The sequence below is a fragment of the Pan paniscus genome, chromosome 13, assembly GCF_029289425.2.
Source record: "Pan paniscus chromosome 13, NHGRI_mPanPan1-v2.0_pri, whole genome shotgun sequence".
Classification (NCBI taxonomy): Eukaryota; Metazoa; Chordata; class Mammalia; order Primates; family Hominidae; genus Pan; species Pan paniscus.
In genome coordinates, this window is record NC_073262.2 from 40,441,041 (window position 1) to 40,461,126 (window position 20,086).

The 20,086-nt window shown below is 48.0% G+C and overlaps 1 protein-coding gene across 1 annotated transcript in view; it reads left to right on the top strand.

The window, feature by feature from the left end:
- The window catches only part of TMEM163 (transmembrane protein 163), a 257,267-nt gene that overhangs the window by 233,788 nt on the left and 3,393 nt on the right, over positions 1–20,086 (top strand). Inside the window, exons 6-7 of the mRNA XM_034954103.3 lie at positions 11,087–11,198; positions 19,161–19,302. Of these exons, the coding sequence (XP_034809994.1) occupies positions 11,087–11,198; positions 19,161–19,302 (254 nt within the window). The remainder of the gene's footprint in view (positions 1–11,086; positions 11,199–19,160; positions 19,303–20,086) is intronic.

Consider the following 20,086-nt stretch of genomic DNA (forward strand, 5'->3'; position numbering starts at 1 on the left):
TGTGTGTCTATCTCTCTAACTAGGTTGTAAGTTCCTTGAGAGTAAAATGGCATCACATTTATGCCTATCTCCCTAGAAATTCACCCAGTACCTCCTGCATAGTGGTTCCCAAGTGCTCTGTCAGAGCCAGCAGTGCGACTGACACTGGACACGTGCCGGACAAAAATGAGCAACACAACGTTCTCCCTGACATAGAGCTCACAGGCAGATAAGAAAGAGGGGTGGGTGAGCCAAAGACTACGAGATGCTGCAGCAAGTGCTAAACGTAGGTGTGGTATGCAGTCTTCAGTGGGCAGAGGGTTCCTACTCAGCCTGGAGGAGTCAGACAAGGTTTTCCAGAGAAGTTGATGATAAAGAGGAAACTTGTTGAAGGAGTAAACAGAAGGCACTCAACTGGGGTTTACTAAGTTGAATTGAACATGAGGCATGGCAGTGATGATAATCATGTAGAACCCAGACTTCTGCAGGCCATACTACAGGGTCAGTGAGAACACTGATGGGCTGTCAGGAAAAGCTTAATAGAGGATAAAACACTTGAGATGTCTAGAAAAAGGAGTGTTTACCCACATCCATAGGAAGCTCCTGAGACTTAAAGCCAGCCCTCCAGGTCCATGTTCCACCACTGACCTCTAAGCCTCTGATTTAATCTTTACAACGACTGTGGTTTGATCTGTGTCCTTTACTGTACATTCCAATAATGGACATTAGGAACATTATGAACATTACGATGTACATGATCATACCAGCTTATGTGTATAAGCTGAATTATGTAAATGTCAGTAATTATCACCTAAGAATCCCTGAGATAAATAGTATTTTTTAAAACAATTAGTTTTATTGAGATATAATGTACATACAATAAAATTCACCCTTTAAGTACGCAACTTGATGAGTTTTGACAGATGTGTATTGTCACAGAACTACCACCACAATGAAGATATAGAATATTCCCATCATCCCCAGAATGATCCCTCCTGCCCCTTTGCTGTCATTAATCACCTCCTCTCCCCAGCTAGTCTGCTTTCTGTTACTTTAGGTTCCCTTTTCTGCAGTCATATAAATGAAATAGTTCAGTATTTAGTCTCTTGTGTCTATCTTCTTTTATTTAGCATAATGCTTTTGAAATGCAGCCCTATTCTTGCTGAACATATCTGTGGTTCATTCTTATTTATTGCTGAGTAATATTCTGTTGTCTGGACAGATGACAGTTTGTTATTCCATTCACCAGTGGTTGGACATTTAGGTTATTTCCAGTTTTTGACTATTATGAAATTAGCAGCTGAGAACACTGGTGTGCAAGTGTTCGTGTGGACGTATGCCTTCATTTCTCTTGGAGTAGAATTGCTGAATCCTATGGTAAGTCTATATTTAATTTCATAAGGAATGGCCAATCTCTTTTACGAAATGACTGTACCATTTTACATTCTCACCAGCAACATATGAGAGTTCCAGTTGCTGTACGTCCTCACATACTTGGTATTATGTGTTTTCTTTTTTTTAATTTTGGTGATTCTAATGAGTATGTAGTGGTCACTTACAGTGGTTTCCATGTACTTTTCCCTGTTGACCAATAATGTTGATTATCTTTATTTGTGCTTATTTGCTGTTCTTACATCTTATTTGGTAAAGTGTTTAAATTTTTGCCTTCTGTTTTAATTGAGTCATCTGTTTTCTTATTGAGATGTAGAAATTATTAAATATTCTGGATACCAGTTCTGTATCAGATATGTTTTACAATTTTTTTTTCTGTATCATGGCTTGCCTTCATTTTCTTAATAGTCTTTCAAGGAGCAAAAGTTTTAATTTTGACAAAGTCTAATTAATCACAGTTTTCTTAATAGTTAGTGCTTGTTTTTTGTCATAGGAAATACTTTGCCTAACCCAAGGTCATACATAATTTAGTTTTACAGTTTTAGCTTCACTTTGAGATCTGCAGTCCATCTAAAATTAAAATTTATATATAGTGTGAAATAAGGATCAGGATTTATTTCTTTCCTTACACGTATCCAATTGTTCTAGTGCTGTTAGTTGTAAAGACTTTACATTTTCCACTGGATTGCTTTTGTGCTTTTGTCTAAAACTAAATGACTATATCTGAGAGTGGACTGATTTCTAGGCTATTTTGTTCTGTTGATCTGTATGTCTGTCTGGCTTTATGACAGTATTACTTCTTGATTACAATAGCTTCATAATAAATCAGTTTGGAAATGACTTATTTCATAAATCAAATAAGGAAAGGCCTTGTGTAAACCTTTGAAACTTGTTCTTTTTCAAAATCACTTTACTTATTGTAAGCCCTTTCATTTACACATAACTTTTAAAATCAACTTGTCCATTTTTATTTCTTTAAAAAAGCCTGCTGGGATTTGGCTTAGGGTGGCTTTTGCATCCAGATCAGTTTGGGGAGAACTAACGTTTTAATAATAATTGAACACAGTATATCTTTCCATGTACTAAAATCTTTTAATTTATCTCCGTAATATTTTGTAGTTTTCAGTGCACAGGTCTTACATGTAAAATTTATCACTGAGTATTTAGTATTTTTATGCTACTTTAAATAGTATTTCCAAAAACTCCATATTTCTAGCTAGTATACAGAAATACAGTTGAGTTTTACTTGCTAACTTGGTATGTGGTCTTATTAAACTCACTTATAGTTCTAATAAGTATGTTTTGTGTGTGGGAGGAGTGGTAAATTAGTGAGGGTTTTCAAAATAGAAAATTATGTAGTCTGTAAATAAAAATGGCTTTACTTCTTTCTTTTCTATCTGTATACTGGCTATTCCCTCCTAATCAGAGTCAAATGGAAGTAATGAAAGTAGATGTCCTTGCCTTTTTCTTGATCTTAGGAGTAACATTCATTTTTTTCACCATTGGTTGATATTAGTTGTAGGTTTTTCCTAGATACCATTTATCAGGTTGAGGAAATTCCTTTCCATTCCTAGAGTGCTGAGAAGTCTTTGGCTTCCTCCGTTTCTCCTTCCCTTCTCCAGGAGTGGGTAGGGACACATTTGACACAACAAATGCTTTTTCTGCATCTATTGAGATGATTATATGGGCTTTCTTTTTGTTCTGTCAATATGGGAAATTGCTTTGATTGATATTTGAATGTTTAATCGATATTGGTTCCCCAGGATAAACCCCGTTTGGTCATGTTGTATTATCCTTTTTATATATTGCTGAATTTGTGTTGCTGATACTTTGTTGAGGACTTTTAAGTCTGATTCATGAGAGCTATTGGTCTGTAGTTTTCTTGTGATGCTTCTGCTTTTAGTGTCATGGTAATGCTGGCCTCAGAAATAAATTGGGAAGTGTTTCTTCTTTATCTTTTTTTTCTGAAAGAGATGTTTTAGAATTGGTTATTTCTCCTTTAAATGATTAAATGTTTGGCAGAATTTGCCAGTAAAAGCATTGGGGCCTGAAGTTTTGTGAGAAGGATTTTCACTACAGTTTCAAGGTCTTCGGTTGATACAGGGTTCTTCAGGTTATCTACTTCTTGGATGACGTTTGATTTGTCTATTTCTTCTAAGTTGTCAAATTTATTGGCATCAAGTTGGTTATATTTCCTTGTTATCTTCTTAATAGATCCTGTTGGATCTGTAGTGATGTACCTTCTCTCATTCCTGATATTGGTAACATGTGTCCTCTTTCTTCTAGAAGAGTCCTGGAGGTTTATCCTACGTTACTGATCTTTATCAAGGTCTTTGGTTTTATTGATTCTTCTCTACTGTTTATCCATTTTCTGTCTCATTGGTTTCTTTTTCTTTTTTTTTTTTTCTTTTTGAGATAGTTTCACTCTTGTTGCACAGGCTAGAGTGCAATGGTGTGATCTTGGGTCACTGCAACCTCTGCCTCCCTGGTTCAAGTGATTCTCCTGCCCCAGCCTCTCATGTAGCTGGGATTACAGATGTGAGGCACCACACCCAGCTAATTTTGTATTTTTAGTAGAGACAGGGTTTCCCCATGTTGGTCAGGCTGGTCTCGAACTCCTGACCTCAAGTGATCCACCTGCCTCGGACTCCCAAAGTGCTGGGATTACAGTTGTGAGCCACCGCACCTGGTCTGTCTCATTGATTTCTGCTCATAAGTTTATTATTTCTTTCCTTCTCCTTACTTTGGGATTAATTTGATTTTCTTTTAATTTTTTCTTAAAGGCAAAGCTCAGATCATTGATATTAGGCCTTTTAAACATTTTTAAGTACATTATTTACTATAAATTTTCCTCTTAGCTCTGCTTTTGCTGCATACCACTAATTTCAGTATACTATTGTTCTACTTTATTTCACTTCAAAATATATTGTAATTTCCCTGGTGACTTATTCTTTGATTCATGAGTTTTTAAGAAGTGGGTTGTTTTATTGTTTAGTTTCCAAATACTAGAATATTCTAGATATCATCCTGTTACTGATTTCTAGTTTAATCCCATTGTCAGAGAATATGCCTTGTATAATTTCAGTTTTTTAATTGGTTGACATCTTTTTAATGGCATAGAATGTGATCTACATTAATATCACATTTAAAAAGAATGTGTGTCCTGCCTTTGTAGGGTAGATGTTCCGTAAATGTCAGGCAAAGCTGGTTGATCATGTTGTTGAAGTCTTCTGTTTACTGACTTTCTGTTAGTTTGTTCTATCAGTTATGTAAAAGTGTTTTCATTGCTGTAATGAATGGCCCATATGTGCCGTCATTTGCATACATGTACAGGTATAGCAGTAAGATAAATTCACATAAGTGGGCGGCTTGCTCAAAGGGTAGATTTGTACTTTTCAGAGAAATTGTCAAATTGTTCTCTGTACAGGTTGGACCATTTTGCACTGCCACCAGAATTGTATGAGAGACTGTTTTCTCATAGCCTTGTAATATTTTTGGTTAGATAAAAAGGATCTTACTATAGTTTTGGCTTTCATTTCTTTTATGAACATTTGAGCCTTTTTCATATGTTTAAAATTTATGTTATTTTTAACTGTCTCTCACATATATCTTTGTCCATTTTCTCTTTGTTGGTCTTTTTCCTCTAGATTTCCATGAGCCCTTTCTATAGTAAGGAGATTAACCCTTTGTGATAACCCTTTTCCTAGTTTGTATTTGATCTTTCCCCTGAATATGTTTTAACTTCTCTCTAGTCAAGTATATCAATCTTTTATGGCTTTGCTACTACAAGATGTTGAAGGAGTTTGCCAGCATGGACAAAATTTATGTGGAGTTTACCTTTAATGTACATTTATACTTGGCTTTGAATGAGTGGCTAATTTCCTTAAACCTTTTTGTCATAATCTTCCATCAATCAGTGAAGATTCAACTGTGAGAAATTATAGAGACACAGTGCTGGTAACAGCAGGAACTGAATGCCCAGCAAGGAAATCGCTGTTGCTGTTTTCACGGAGTCCACTGTTGAGGGACATGAGAGATGATGATAAGGCCTTAGATGAGGCGACCTGGTAGAGTTTACAGCTGGGAACAATTCCAGGTCCTGCCACTGCAGAGTGACCCTGGGAAAGTCATTTAGCCTCTCTCCAACTGTTTATGCATCTGTCAGACGCCCACTCTGACAGTGCTGAGAATTCAGTGGCATGGTAGGTGCGGCCGCACCTTGAGAGGAGTCAGTGGTGGAACAGCTTACACGTGTTATGGTTTCTCATCATCAGCCATGTCTCCATGTCTGCTGTGGCTTCCTGACTCTCTGAAAGGAATCTTCTCAGAAACTTCCTTTTATTAAACTTACAGACTGTCTTAGCTTGGGGTGCCAAAGACAAATGTCGTAGACTAGGTGGCTTAAACAACAGGAATTTCTTCTTCACAGTTCTGGAGACTGAAGTCCACAATGAATGTGCCAGCAGAGTCAGCATCTGGTGAGGGATCCTTCCTTGGGTTACAGATGGCTGCCTTCTCACTGTGTCCTCATGTGTCCTTTCCTTGGTGCACGTCGGTGGTGGGGAAAAAGATCTTCTGTTTTCTTATAAGGGTACTAGTCTCATTATGAGGTCCCCCTATGACCTAATCTAACCCTAATTATCTTTCAAAGGCCCCCTCTCCAAATACTATCACATTGGGGTTAGGGCTTCAACATATGAATTTTGTAGGAACACAGACATCTAGTCCATAACAGGGACTGATGTCTTTTTAAACATAGTTTTATAGGTAGAGTCTCACTCTATTGCCCAGGCTGGAGTGCAGTGGCACTATTATAGCTCACTGCAGTCTCAACCTCCTGGCCTCAAGTGATCCACTTGCTTCAGCCTCCTGAGTAGCTGGGGCTACAAGCATGTGCCACCATGCCTGGCTAATATTTATATTTTTTGTAAAGACCAGGTCTCGCTATGTTGCCCAGGCTGGTGTTGAACTCCTGGCTTCAAGTGATCTTCCCGCCTCGGCCTCTCAAAGCACTGGGATTCCAGGCATGAGCTACCATGCCCAGCCAGGTACTGATGTCTTGAGCAGGCTGCTGACTGCATCTCTGTGACATTCTGTTCATGCCAACAGTCAACATGGCAGCCGTGTGGAGAGAGGAGCACATGCACCGCAGGAGAGCCATCTGGGCCTGGGTAGGGTAATCACAGAGCTTTCAGGACATTGAAAACTGGTTTTGGGAGAGGGGCTTTGGCAGGTCTGTGCCAGCCTGGATCCTCCTTGGGTTCCTCCGCAGGGTTCATCTGTTTCTGAGGCAGATCCACTCAGCAGTGGTCAGCTGCAGCCTGCAGCTTTGCGTGACACTCAGAGATGGCCCCAGACTCTGTTCCTCTACAGGGAAAGGTAATTGCTCTCTCAGAGCCAGTCCTAGGAGCAAAGGGTGGCTGGTAGAAATAACCCATGCTCAGAAAAAGCCTGCATTTTGCATCTTGGCTTCTCTACATTAAAAAACTTAGCTTCCCAATACTAATATAGCATTCACTCTGTGCCGGGCCCTGTTTGACCCCATGACACATCCGTATGAAGTTTTTTTTTTTTTTTTTGAGACGGAGTCTCACTCTGTCACCCAGGCTGGAGTGCAGTGGCGCTGTCTCAGCTCACTGCAAGCTCCGCCTCCCGGGTTCACACAATTCTCCTGCCTCAGCCTCCCGAGTAGCTAGGACTACAGGCGCCCGCCACCGCGCCCAGCTAATTTTTTGTATTTTTAGTAGAGACGAGGTTTCACTGTGTTAGTCAGGATGGTCTTGATCTCCTGACCTCGTGATCCGCCTGCCTCAGCCTCCCAAAGTGCTAGGATTACAGGCGTGAGCCACCGCGCCCGGCCTCGTATGAAGTTTTATGGTAGGGTTCAGGCAGGGAAGCAAACCCCTCTAAGTGATGCAGAATAGGGGTTTGTGGCAGGGGTGCGACTTTCCACATGGTGGTTGCTGGTGCCGACGTCCTGGTAAAGCGGTTGCCTCTGAGTGTGGTGTTGGTCTGAAGTCAGCAGCCGTGCAGTCAGGAAAGAAGGCTGGGCAAAGAGGAAGGCGCAAGGACAAACTGGCGCCCATGAAGATGGCCTGGACCTGTACGTGACCCTCACTGTCTCAGCCTCCATGACATTGGGCATCCTGCAGAAGAAGCTGGCGCCTTTGCCACAGAGCTATATGCACGCCTGGCTTATGACTCAGCGAAGCTGGAGCGGGGAGATGCAGCAGGAGCGGAGAATCCATGGGCTCGGTGCTGCCCCTCTCTCCCCTGGGCGAGCCCGTGGAGCCACAGAACGTGCCTGGCTGAGCTGCGGCAGCACCGGAGCCGCTTCACCTCCACCTTTCACTCATGCAGATGTCTCTGGGAGTCAGCTTCAACTGGGAACCACGTAGGAAGGAAATTCTGGGCAACGTAGTTCCAGCTGAGCTCTGTGCACGCAGTATATGCAGCCACCGTGAGGGAGTCTGTTATTTTTTTCCACTTTATAGGTAGGACAGTGGAGGGAGGGAGGGGTTAAGTGACCTGCCCAGAGTCACACAGCTAGTAAGTGGGGCTCCCGCTTCAGTGCCTTTGAAGCTGCCACCCAGTGCTTCTACTTTTTTCGCCCCAGGAAGCCCACCCGAGTCCTCCAGGAGCTGGACCTCGGGGCCCTCCGGTCCATTGAGAGCTCCCCCGAGATGAAGCCTCCCAGGTACAGGAAACTTCCCGCATAGCCCCTGGATAGGCCGCGGTGGAGCTCAGTCCTGGTCTCTTGGAAGTTGAAGTTTCTTTATGTTTCACCATGCATACTTATTTCTCGGTGACAAGCTTCCTGTGTCTCTCTTACGAGAATGCTGACCAGGCTTGTCTGGGGCTCACCGTGAGCACCCGATGCGGCTGGCAGGTGGAGGACGTTTGTGTGTGGATCATGTGTTTGGGCCCCTTCACAACAACTCGTACCTTTTACTGCCAGCTGCTGCCAGGGGCTGTAGGCATCCCACTGCCGCTTACAGAGGAGGAACTGAGATCCAAGTGTTTGTTTCCCAGTAAGCCATGGAGTTTAGAGTTGAGCAAAGGCCTGCCTGGCACACGACTGCCACTGGGTCGGCCGAGCCCTGGGTCTGCAGCTCCCTTTAGGAGCTGGAGGAAGGGCTACCAAAGCCATGGGTGGCGTTTCTTGAGCTGCATCTCAGGGTGGGGCAGCACACCCCAGGCCCTGTGCCCTAGGGGCCTAGATGGGGCAAGCACAGATTTTCTCTACCTCTGGAAACTTAGGGAGGAGGGCTTTGCAAACAGCGACTGAATGGAGCCAAAGGGGATTCAGGCATCATGGGATAAGCAAAGTGAGTATTCAGTCTCCAAATCTGAGACCTCAAAGTTCTTGAATTTCCTGACTGCCTCAGTCTCCCAGCCTATGCTTCCTGAGTCCTGTTAGCACCTGGGGCTGTTGACATGCAATTCTTTGGTCATGTGTCTTAGTCAGTTCTAGCTATTATAACAAAACACCACAGACTGGGTGGCTCATAAACCACAGACACTTCCATCTCACAGTTCTGGAGGCTGGGAGTCCAAGACAAGGTGCCAGCAGATTCAGTGCCTGGTGGGGGCCCTTTTCCTGGTTCATGAGATGGTGGCTTCTTCCTGTGTCCTCACATGCGGAGGGGGCAAGCCAGCACTATGGGGCCTCTTTTATAAGGGCACTCATTCCATTAGTGAGGGCTCTGTCCTTGCAGCCTAATCACCTCCCAGAGGCCCCACCTCCTCATACCATCACCCTGGCAATTAGGTTTCCATGTGTGAATTTTGGAGGGACACATACTCAGATTGTAGCATCATGTTCACCTTATTTTCTGTGGGTGCTGTCTCCTGGACTTAGGCTGAGTCCTGCACAAAGAGAGCTTCCATCTGGGGCTCCTGACCCCCTCCCACTGTGTCCCCTGCTGTGTAACCTCTGCATAGGAGGGACTGAAGAGTTGTCAAGAGGCCTGGTTTGGGACGGTCCTTACTGGTCATTTGAGGAGGTAAAACTTCAGTGAGGTGATTACTTTAAATAAGCTTTTAAATGTGAAATAATTTTAGATTAATAGAAGAGTTTTACAGATAGTACAGAGAGTTCCCATATCCCCTCCATCCAGCCTGACCTACTGTTAACATCGCACATGGCCACGGCAAATTAATCTCTACCATGAGATGACGGCACTATTCACAAAAGCCTAGACTTTCTTCTCATGTCCCCGGTTTTCCCACTGATGACCTTTTTGTGTTCCAGGATCCAGTCTGGATGCCATGTTGCATTTACTTGTCACATCTCCTTAAGTCTCCAGTGTGTGACAGTCTCTCGGTCGTTCCTCATGTTTCATGACCTTGACACGTGAGGAGTCGGGTATTTTGTAGACGGTCCCTGCATTTGGGTTTGTTTGATGTTGTTTCGCAGTTAAAATGAGGTTATGGATTTGGGGATGGAACACCGTGGAGGTAAAGTGCCCTTCTTGTCACATCGTATCAGGGGCCACATGTTACCAACACAACTTAATAATGGTGATGTGAACCTTGATCACTTGGCTAAGGTGGTGTCTGCTTGGTTTCTCCATTGGTAAGCTACTGTTTTTCCCTTTCTCTACTCTGTGTTAGATTTGAGTCTGTTAAGTCCAGCCCAAACTCAAGGGCAGGGGATGGGGTGGGGAGATTAATCTCCAACTCTTGGAGGATGGAGTAGCAAAGAATTTGTGAACATAGGTTGCCAAAACCACCACCGTCATTGACCCATGTTTTCGGAGAGATGCTTTGACCCTATACAGATACCCTGTTTCCAGTGAAGTTGCTTTTCAAATGGCTTTGTTCAGTTTTGAACATGATGCAGGCTGTCTCCCTCTTCCCAGGTTCTGACATGAGGTTTGTGAATTTGATTAATAAAATGCATAGGGAGAAGCCGATTTCTTTGCCTATTTATGATGCTGCATCAGAGTTCTGCTGGCCGTTGCATTTTAATATTGGGAAATCTGAAGGCTGTGTCTCTTGGGAGTGACACATGGGAGCTTGAAGCAGAAGAGCTGGATGGGCCCCAATGTCAGGAGAATAGTGGTGCTTACTTATTGCATATGGGACTCACTTGTTTGCTTGCGAAGGTAAGGTAACAACTTAGAGGAAGTGTTAAGATAACGTCAGTAGCAGACGATATTTTTAGATGCTATTTTCTCTGCCCATGTCTATGAACTCTCAATTGCCCTGTGTGAATTTAAGGGGAGAAAATTTGGTTTTAAGTAGCTCTGGCCCTAACTGACCCTGTGGCAAATTCAGTTGGCTCTGTTGAAGGATTGTTAGGCCGGTGGTGTGTTTACGTGTTCCAAAATTCTCAGTCAACTGCTTGGTGAGTTATCTGTGGAAAATTCTATATAGAAGATGCTGTTCTTAGCATTCTGACCAACTCTGTTATTGATCTATGACTGCTACTCATTTTAGCAGAATAGTGGGGAGGTCAATCTCCTACAGGAAAATAAATACGTAATGGTTTTTTAAGTAAATATAAATTGGGATTATCTGTTTTTGAGCATCTTTTCCAATTCCTGGTGACACATAACTGAGGTGTGAAAGCATGCAGTATACCCCCACCTGGTGGCAGCACACCTGACTATTTGTACTTGGAACAAGGCTGATCTGTAAGGCAAGTGGGTTGCAGATGATCTGCTCCAGCAGGAGGTGAACTGTTGAAATCTGGAACTTTCTCTTGCAGGACGATTTCCTGTTCAGCGTCTCCATTTTAAGTGGGATTCTTTGCAGCATCCTGGCCGTGTTGAAGTTCATGCTGGGGAAGGTTCTGACCAGTAGAGCACTCATAACAGATGGTGAGTAAGGCCAGGGTGCCTAATCTCTGGGGGCTGGGCTCACAGTGGAGGAAGATGCTGTTTGGGTCTCTTTTAGTTGTTTCCCTTGCTGGAGAACTCAATAATTTGGAATCCATTTCTCACTCTCCTACCCGCCTCAAGTTGTTTAATGATTCTCAGAGCTCCCATATCAGGGCAGATATCCTGTGCCCTGGGAATTCAATAAACTCTTCATAAATCACCTCCACTCTGACCTCCTAGCAGGGAGGCTTGGGGCTCCCCAGCCTCTTAATCATGAAGCACAAAGGGCTTCCTGGAGTCTTGGGTTTTATGTGCATTGCTCCCCATAAAAAGTAAATGCCTTTTCTGGATTCTATAAATGTTTCCTTTGTGAATTCTCCATGCTTGTTTTTCCTTCCAGCTAGTGGGACACTCACCTGGGAGTTCAGGTTGCAGTTACCAGGTGTCTGCTCTGGGGAAATGACCTGTGTGTTCTCTGCTTAGAATCTCAACCAGCTAGAAAAGTCTGTGTGTGTCCCTGTGGGACAGGAGGAACTTTCTTTATGACCTTTGGGATGACAGAGAGGGGTGTGTGAGTGCAGGAAAAGTACGTTTCAGGCCCCAGACTCGCTGATATCACTGATGTGTAGACAAGAAACTTGACAAGCAGTGCCTCCTGGACATGTTGCTTTGATTTATTCCTGGGCATGTGCGGAGCCCAGGGGTCAGGTCAAAGGGCAAAAGTCTTGTGGGTTGGTGGGTTGGTGGGTGCATCTGCACAAAATAGAGCAGAAATATGTGGATTCTTTTTTAAAAAGTTTATATATATGTGTCTGTATATGTATATATGTACACACAAACAAACATGTTTTATGTTATACACACGTGTGTGTGTATGTGTATATATATATATATTTTTGTATTGTTTTGTTTTGTTTTTGTTTTTGTTTTTTTTTAAAGATGCGGACTCACCATGTTGTTGCCCAGGCTGGTCTCAAACTCCTGAGCTCAGGCAGTCCTCCCACCTCGGCTTCCCAAAGTGCTGGGATTACAGGTGTGAGCCACCGTGCCCGGGTAGATTATTTTTTTAAGAAATACTTCCTTGTCCGAAACTCTCAAGGCTCTTTTGTGTGTGAAGTGTGGAGTGCAGACATGCATGGTGACAGTGACAGTTGTGGGGCCCTTCTCACCCGCAGGACGGAGCATGGTGACATGGCATGGGCTCCTTGTCTTAGCCGATGTTGACCTGCTGGGTGCAGAGCTGAGCTTTGCACAGTGGGCAGGGACATGGGAAGCCAAAGTGACGTTTCCACCCTGGGACAGAGCTCTGGCCCAAGAATCCATCTGCAGAGGTGGTGGGACTGTCGACAGGTGGTGGGACTGTTGGCAGATGTGACGGCAGTTCTAGGGGGTGAGGGTGGGGGTGTGGGCTGGTTGTCCTTGTTGGGGAGCCAGGAGTCCCTGTGCCAACCGCCTGCTCCCACTCCTCCTCCTGAGTCTGCAACACGGTCTCTTGGGAAGGCAAGAGGACGCCCCCAGCTTTTCACCCATGGCTACCCTCGGAAGAGCGTCACCCGTGTGCATGGATGTGCATGGGGTTCCTTTGAACAGGCCTGAAGATGTTGGGGGTTACAGGACCTGACATCCTGACTGCAAAATCCCAGACCCCAGATACTCATCAGTTGACCACTACCAGGCTGGCAGCACTGAAATTGCTTGGGGTGTTTGCTGAAAACACAGATTCCTGGGCCCACCCCGAAGATTCTAACTCCAGGGGATTGAATTGGGGCCTGGGAACTGATGCCAGCCCCCCCAGTCTATGTGGTGCACACTAAGGTTTGGTGCTGCCCCTGTGCCTGCCCCAGGGGCCAAGTACAGCATCTCCCCAGGGAAGGTGGCCCCTGCTGTGTCCAGCACTCCTGCATGCCATGTGACCAGCAGCTCAGAGTCCCTCCTAAAGTCGCCCCGAACAGCAGGGCCTGCTGTTGGTTTCTGCCCTCGTGAGATGCCACCTTGCTCCTGGGGTTGAGGAAGCCTTTAGTTCATATGAAACCAAACCTACTTAGATGGTAAAAGCAGTTTAAAATGGCGAGAGGATTGACTACCTTGACTGCCTGGGTTAAGACTGCCTCTTTCCTGTGCAGCTTTAAGCAGCGCTAAGGCCCCTCATGTGCAACAGGCAGGCAGGACCTCCTTCCTCAAGCTCCAGATGAAGCCCTGGGTTGCTGCCTCCTGCCAGGCTGGGAGAAGTCGGGATTCTGCTGCCGTCAGGTCCTGGGTTTGATGCTGTTGGAGCGTGAAGTTGCAGTAACACCGGATCAGCGGGGTTTTACACTCTGTTAGGTGCCGCACTGGCTGGGGAAACCAGCTCCAAAGCTGAGCCTCCCTTTCCAGTTTCTGCCTTATTGCTGTGAGGCATCCTGCCCTGATCCCCAAAACGTGGTTGCAACTCAGCCAAGCAACCCCTCTGCTATAAATACACAGGTCTTTCTAGCACAGCCGGATCTAAAGAACTTGCAGTTCAGCCTCCTGAGAATGACACAGCATACTGAGGCCACAGCCTGGGCTTCTGGGGTCTCCGTCACCCACTGAGACATTGTAGAATTATAGTCAGCTTGTGTCAAGTTGACCCTAATACATTGTCCTGCAAGACCTGGGTTCATCTGCATGGCCTTCCCTGTCTGGGGCAGACCTGGGATTTGGGGTAGGGAGTTCACCCACTGGGATTTTTGTAGTCTGCTGCTTTGTGGTCTGCAAAATCAAATGCCTTCCTTGGCCATGGAACCCTTCTTTCCTTAGGGATGAGCGTAGCCAGGACACTGGGTGGGTTCTGTGCTGAGAGCCGAGGGATGAGTGGGCCCTGGCCAGGGGTTTGGGTTGGGACCTCCAGCTGCCTTAGAGGTCCCTTTACGTGGTTCTGAGGGCCACACTCTGGCCCAGCCCTGTAGGGATGCAGAGTGGAGGCCTGGCTGGCCTCGGCTTCCCTCAGCTGTGTGTGCTGCCCACCTGCCCTGCAATGTCTCCTCACCTGGAACAGGAGGGAAGGGCAGGAGCCCCTGGGGTAGGCAGTGTGGGTCCGAACAGCTTTGTGGGCTCCCAGTGGTGAGTCCATAGCAGGCAGCTCCTCGGCTGGTTCCCAGGCAGGCTGTCAAGTCCCTCTGGCTCGCAGATCTGTGGGATCTTTATCCACCTCACTGACCGCAGTTGGGGTACAGGAAACCTCATTCGCCGGACACCTGGCTGTGGATCCAGCAGTCAGAGCCCCAGCAGGAGTCCCTGGCCCCACCCTGCCCATGACCATGGGACTTGACCCCCCTCCTCAGAACACTGGCCCTGTGACTTGGTTGGTGCTGTTTCCTAACATAGATATTCCAGATACATGATCTCGGTCTAGGCTTCACTGTTCTGGCTTTCATCATGTTATGTGGTGTACAGAGGAGAACAACAATAAGGCTGCTTTTCTAATGAAACAACTTCTGACTCTGGTTTGCGCACATGAATCCATCACACACGTAAGCAGTATTTCCACCATACTTGTGAACCAGGGAGGAGGTCATTACAAAGAAAAGTGGGGGGTTTGGGTGAAAACAGTCTCATAATCAGGCGAAGAGTGGGGAAGAGCCGTCCTTCAGGCGGAGGGAGTCCGAGTGAGGAAGGGGCATGGGGGAGTCCCTTCCTTACTTGGAAGTGGGGGGACAGAGCATGGCAGGGCTTGAGGTCTAGGGCGGGATTTGGAATATTTTGCCAAATGTTGAAACAGGTAGGGTGACATGAGTGCTGTTTTCTGCAGAGCCCTCTGGTCATTGGTGGTGGGGAGCAGAGTCGAGGGAGCCGGGAGCTGAGCAGAGGGAGGCCTGGGGAGTGGAGGGGATGGCAGCTCGGATAGGGTGAAGGAGAGGGTATGGGAAGTGGTGGGGTAGGTATAGAATGGTCAGCGTGGGGATGAATCGGCTGAGTGGGTTTAATGAGAGAGAGAGACAGAGAGCAGAGGCAGTGCCCCCCGCCCCCGAGCCTGTTCCCAGGGGGCCCTGTGCTCTGTGGCCCTTCGATCCCCTGCTAGGTGGGTGTGTTGCCGGCAAAACATGCAGCAGTAATTACAGCCTCCTGCTAATTGTACTATCTGGGATCTGGGCTTCTTACATTCATTGATTAGCAGAACTAGGGAGCGATCTGTAATTATCTTCTCTGTTCTTTCCTCACTTTGGAAGGTGGGCGGGCAGGATGGGCTCAGGGAGCCATGGCTGTCATGAACATTGGGGGTTCCCTGAGGCTGCCAGCCAGGCTGTGGCAGAGCCAAGCATCCCCTTTGTGGGAGAGGGCCGGCTTCCCCTGTCACCTGACGGCGGCTGGGTCCCAACCCGGAGCCAGGCTGAAGTGGGCCAGGCTGATGATGCCAGCTCACTTGTTGCTGGGGTGTCCTTACAGCTGGGAGGCAGATCTTCAGGGAAAGGGACAGCAGGGTGTGGCCGATGGAGATGATGGGGAAATTCCAGACTTCCCCACTTCACCCTGTGCGGTGCAGTGAATCTGGTCTGATCTGGTTTGTGGCTTTGGATGTGTTGTCATCATGGGTTTGTTGCTATTGGGACTGGGCTGAAGCTTGCTTTGTACTAGGGTAATGTGATTTTGTACAACAAACACACACTACAAATCAGAGGAAGAGCATGAGAGGGCACCGGGGGAGCGCTCTGGATGAGGGGCACAGCTTCAGTCCTACAGGAACAGCTGGGGCAAATCTAGAAGCCCCTCTGAAACAGGGGCCTGCTGTCTTCTCCTGCTCATATCCAATTCTCAAATACCCCATCTATGATGATCTTTCAAGCACACAAGAAACTTTTAAATTAGAATATTCTGCATACAATGAATGTTTTTAACTACACAGATCCTGATCCAGTTGGCAAAGCCAGACTGGTGGAGCTCTAATCAGGATGGCCTCAGCCATCATTTTGTGCCATTGTATGCTCCTAAACTGATAACATTTCTGCGTTAGAGCGGATCTGTGGTTGCAACTGTGGGGACAGGGCCAAGCTCATGGGGCTGGCACTGCAGAGGGGAGTGACGGCAGGGCCTGCCTGCTGGGCTGGTGCGGGCTGGAGGCTCAGGGCTCTTCATGTGGAATGATGGATTGGGAAGGCCCTAACATTCGGAGCAAAGTGGCAGGTGGCCACCGACTCGGTCCCTAGTCTCTGTGTGCTTGATCCAGCATCCTCAGGCAGACTCTCAAGAAGTGAAGCTGAAATGAGTCAGGCTCTGTCATCACAAAAGGTGAGCCGAGCTGGGCAAGGCAGAGTCTCCTCCTAGAAGAAGCAGCGAACAGGTGCCCCTGCCACCAGCCTCTCAGCTGTGGGGTGTCGGGGAGCACCTGGCGGACCTGCTGTCAGGAATAGCAAGCTGGGCCGGCCTTGGTGCTGGCTGGCAGAGCGGGTGACTTGGTGGAGCTGAGCAGACATCTAGTGGCTGTCTGGGGAACCTCACGCTTTTGCCTCTTTTCTGAGCAGCACCTGGCTTGGGCTTCCTTCTCCTGGGGTGACTGTCTGCGGGAGCCAGGCAGGGGTGGCGCTCAGGCTGGGCCTGTGCCTGCCTGCCTACTTCCTCCTTCGTGTGGTCACTTGTTAATGCAGCGGTCATTTGCACCCCTGATGAATGCCGGGCCCTGTCCTGGGACTTCGAATACTGCAAGGAGAGACAAAGTTCCTGTCCTTAAGCCTAGGTTTCCAGTGAGGGGAGCGGGTCTGTTAAAATGGCAAAGCTCACCTGTTAGCTGGAGGCAGGAGGGAGTGGTGGGTGGAGGGGAGGAAGTTTAGGGGCTGAGGGCTGAGGACAGGGTTGGGAGGGAGGCCCTGGGTGACGGTGACAAGCCCAGTGGCCCTGAGGGGAGGGCAGGATGGCTGTTGCAGGGTTGTGTGGCTGGATGTGAGGGGTCTGGTGGGATTTGAGCCCGTGACGGGGGCTTTCCTGCGGGAGAGTCTGGCTGCTGCTCACTGTCAGAGGGTCCCTCTGGCTGTGGCGGGGTACAGGGAGAGCCACAGGTGGCCAGGACAGAGCAGGGATCAGCGGGGAGAGTGAGAATGAGTCGGGGGTGGGGGTAACATCTGGCAAGGGGCTCGAGGGGCAGGTTGGTGGTGTAAGGGAAGACGGGCTCCTAGAATCTTGGCCTCTGCAGCTGGTGGCCCCATCTACAGAGCATGCAGCGGAGGGTGAGGCGGCGCTCAGGGCTTTGTCATGGCTGTGGTCAGTCTGAGATGCTTCCATGAGGAGCCTGTGCCTGAGGTCAAAGGTCAGGACAAAAGCTGGGAATTGAGGGGAGCAGGGCTCATGGATTGGCAGAGGGCCAGCTCAGAGGACAGAGCCTGGGACACTCAGGTGGGGATGCAGGGGAGGACCCAGCAAAGGGGACAGGAGGAGCCTTGGGGGGCGTGTGAGGCTAGGGATTGACCCCCACCGAAAAGGGGCCTGTCACCACTGCAGGTAGCAGGATGAGGATGACTGACTTTGGGAAGGGCTGGGGGAGGAGGGAACCCGGGCAGAAGGGAGGTGTGAGCGTGGAGGCAGCAGGCAGACTCTTCTGCGGGTTTTGTGAAGGCCAGTAGGAGATGGGGAAGGCGTGGGGTCGAAGAAGAGTTCACTGGGGATGGGAAGGTGGGTTAATCCCAGTAGGAGCGATCCAATCCAATCTGGGAAGGAGGGAGGGAGGAGCATCGCAAGAACCAGCCCTTGTTCCTGTTACAGGAACAGTTACAGGTGGGTGGTGGATGTGATGTGGGGAATATGAGGTATCCTCGACCAAACCTAGGTGTCCTGAGCACAGGGGAGAGAAGGGCGTGCCACCAAGTGCGTCACAGGGCCCAGGCCAGTCCCTGGGGTGCCCTTGCAGGTCCGCGGTTCATCTTCCATTCCTGTGAGCGGCCACTGGATCCCCTGCCTTGGATCCTAAGTAGATTTGCTCAGGTCACCCCTGCCTGGCAATCTTCTTCTGCCCCAGGGGAAGCCGGGCCTGGCGTGGGAGGTTACGGGCCTGCACAAACCTACCAGCAGGGCCTCCTTGGGCAGCGTGAACCTGGAGCTTCTCTTGGGGCCACCAGTGTGTTGGGGCAGGGGAGGAGCTGGTGTCCTTCGTGGGGAGACCCTAGAAGCTACCTTAAGCCATTCCCTTCCCTTCCCATGTGGCCTTTGACAGCGCTGGTAAAGTAGAAGTATCACATGTAAGCTGGGAGCCCCAGTGGGCTGCTGTGTGAAAGGAGATGGCAGTCACTATCTAGTAGCTCCAGTTCTGTTGTTATGGCCATTTCTCCAACCATGTAGCCAATACTTTGCAAAAAACTTAGTATAATAGACTTGACATTTCTCTTCTGGAGGGAAAGGAAAAAACCTCAGGTTACTTAGAGGAGACTCGGGAGGGAAAGGATGCAGGTTGGGGTAGAATCCCAGCCCTTCTCAATCTGGATAATCTCCATGAATGTATTTAACCTCATTCTTAGTTTTCTCATCGGAAAGCAGGGATGATGATGATAATGTGACGTCACACGATTGAGAAAGTTTATAGGTAACCACACGTCCTGAACACCCAACTCGGAATCTGGCCCAGCAGACACTCAGATATGAGTCCCCAAGTATTTGAATGTCTACTGTGAGCCTGGAACTGTCCTGGGGACTGTGGACTCAACAGAAAACCACACCCCTGCCTCTAGGAGGTTTGCGTTCTAGCGGGCGAGACCAGCTATAAACCACATACGGCGTCAGTTCCCAGAAGAGAAATAAAGCAGGTACAGAATGATGGTGGGGGTGACGGCTCTATTCTGGGAGGTATCTGGTGACATTTGAGCAGAGACTTGATGGGCCCAGGTGGTGGCTATCACTCGTGAGAGCTTTGGGCATCATTCCTTCCAGCACATGCTCCAGTTACGTGGAGGCAGGACTGGCATTTGGGTGATTTTCTTGGATTGCTTGGCACTGCCATCTAGCCTCTCTCCACTTCCTTTGCAGGGTTTAACTCCCTCGTGGGTGGCGTGATGGGCTTCTCCATTCTTCTGAGTGCGGAAGTGTTCAAGCATGACTCGGCGGTCTGGTACCTGGACGGCAGCATAGGCGTTCTGATCGGCCTCACCATATTTGCCTATGGGGTCAAGTAGGTTCTTGTGCTTTCCTGTTTGCTTTTCTGGCAGCTAGGAGTGTCCCTTTTCCACCGCCTTCCCCAGTCAGGAAATGACAGGCTTCTGAAGGTCATATTTTGTACCTGTGCCCCTCCTGAGCCTGACCAGTGTCAGGTGACTGGAAAAGTACCCAGCAGGGGTCAGATATCCTTGGGGCTGGCACAGAAGTGAGGCAGGGACAAGAGGTATCAGGTCTTTAAGCCACAAAGGCACTCCTTGATTTCCATCTGATGCCTTTAGGACCCTTCGTGTCCTGACATCTATGCTCCTTCCTCTCTGACAGTCTTCATGATGCCCCAGGGAAGCACCTTTGTGTGGTTTCCTCACAAGTGGAGCCCCTCCTGCCACAAATGGGGGATGCAACAGTGTGCTGGCCAGAGGCCGCATCCCTAGCCTTAGAGAACTTCTTGCAAAAGGGGACTAGTCAGTGCAGAAAGGCCGTGCTGGCATCACTGACACGGACTTCAGCACCCAGGCTGGAGCTGGCCTTTCAGAGAACCATTTCTAAAGGGTGCTCTGCTTTTAAATGTTAAAATGCTTCCATTGCTCAAGGAAAGGTGGTAGGATGGCTATCATCAAAAAGAGGGAAAACTGCCAGCGTCGGTGAGGGCGTGGCGGAAGTGGAACCCTCATCCATGGCTGTGGGAATGGACGATGGTGCTGCCATGGACGCAGAGTTACCATTCGCCCCAGCACTTCCAATCCTTGGTATACACTGCAGGAGGATGGAAACAAACCTCCACACCGAAAGTTGTCCAT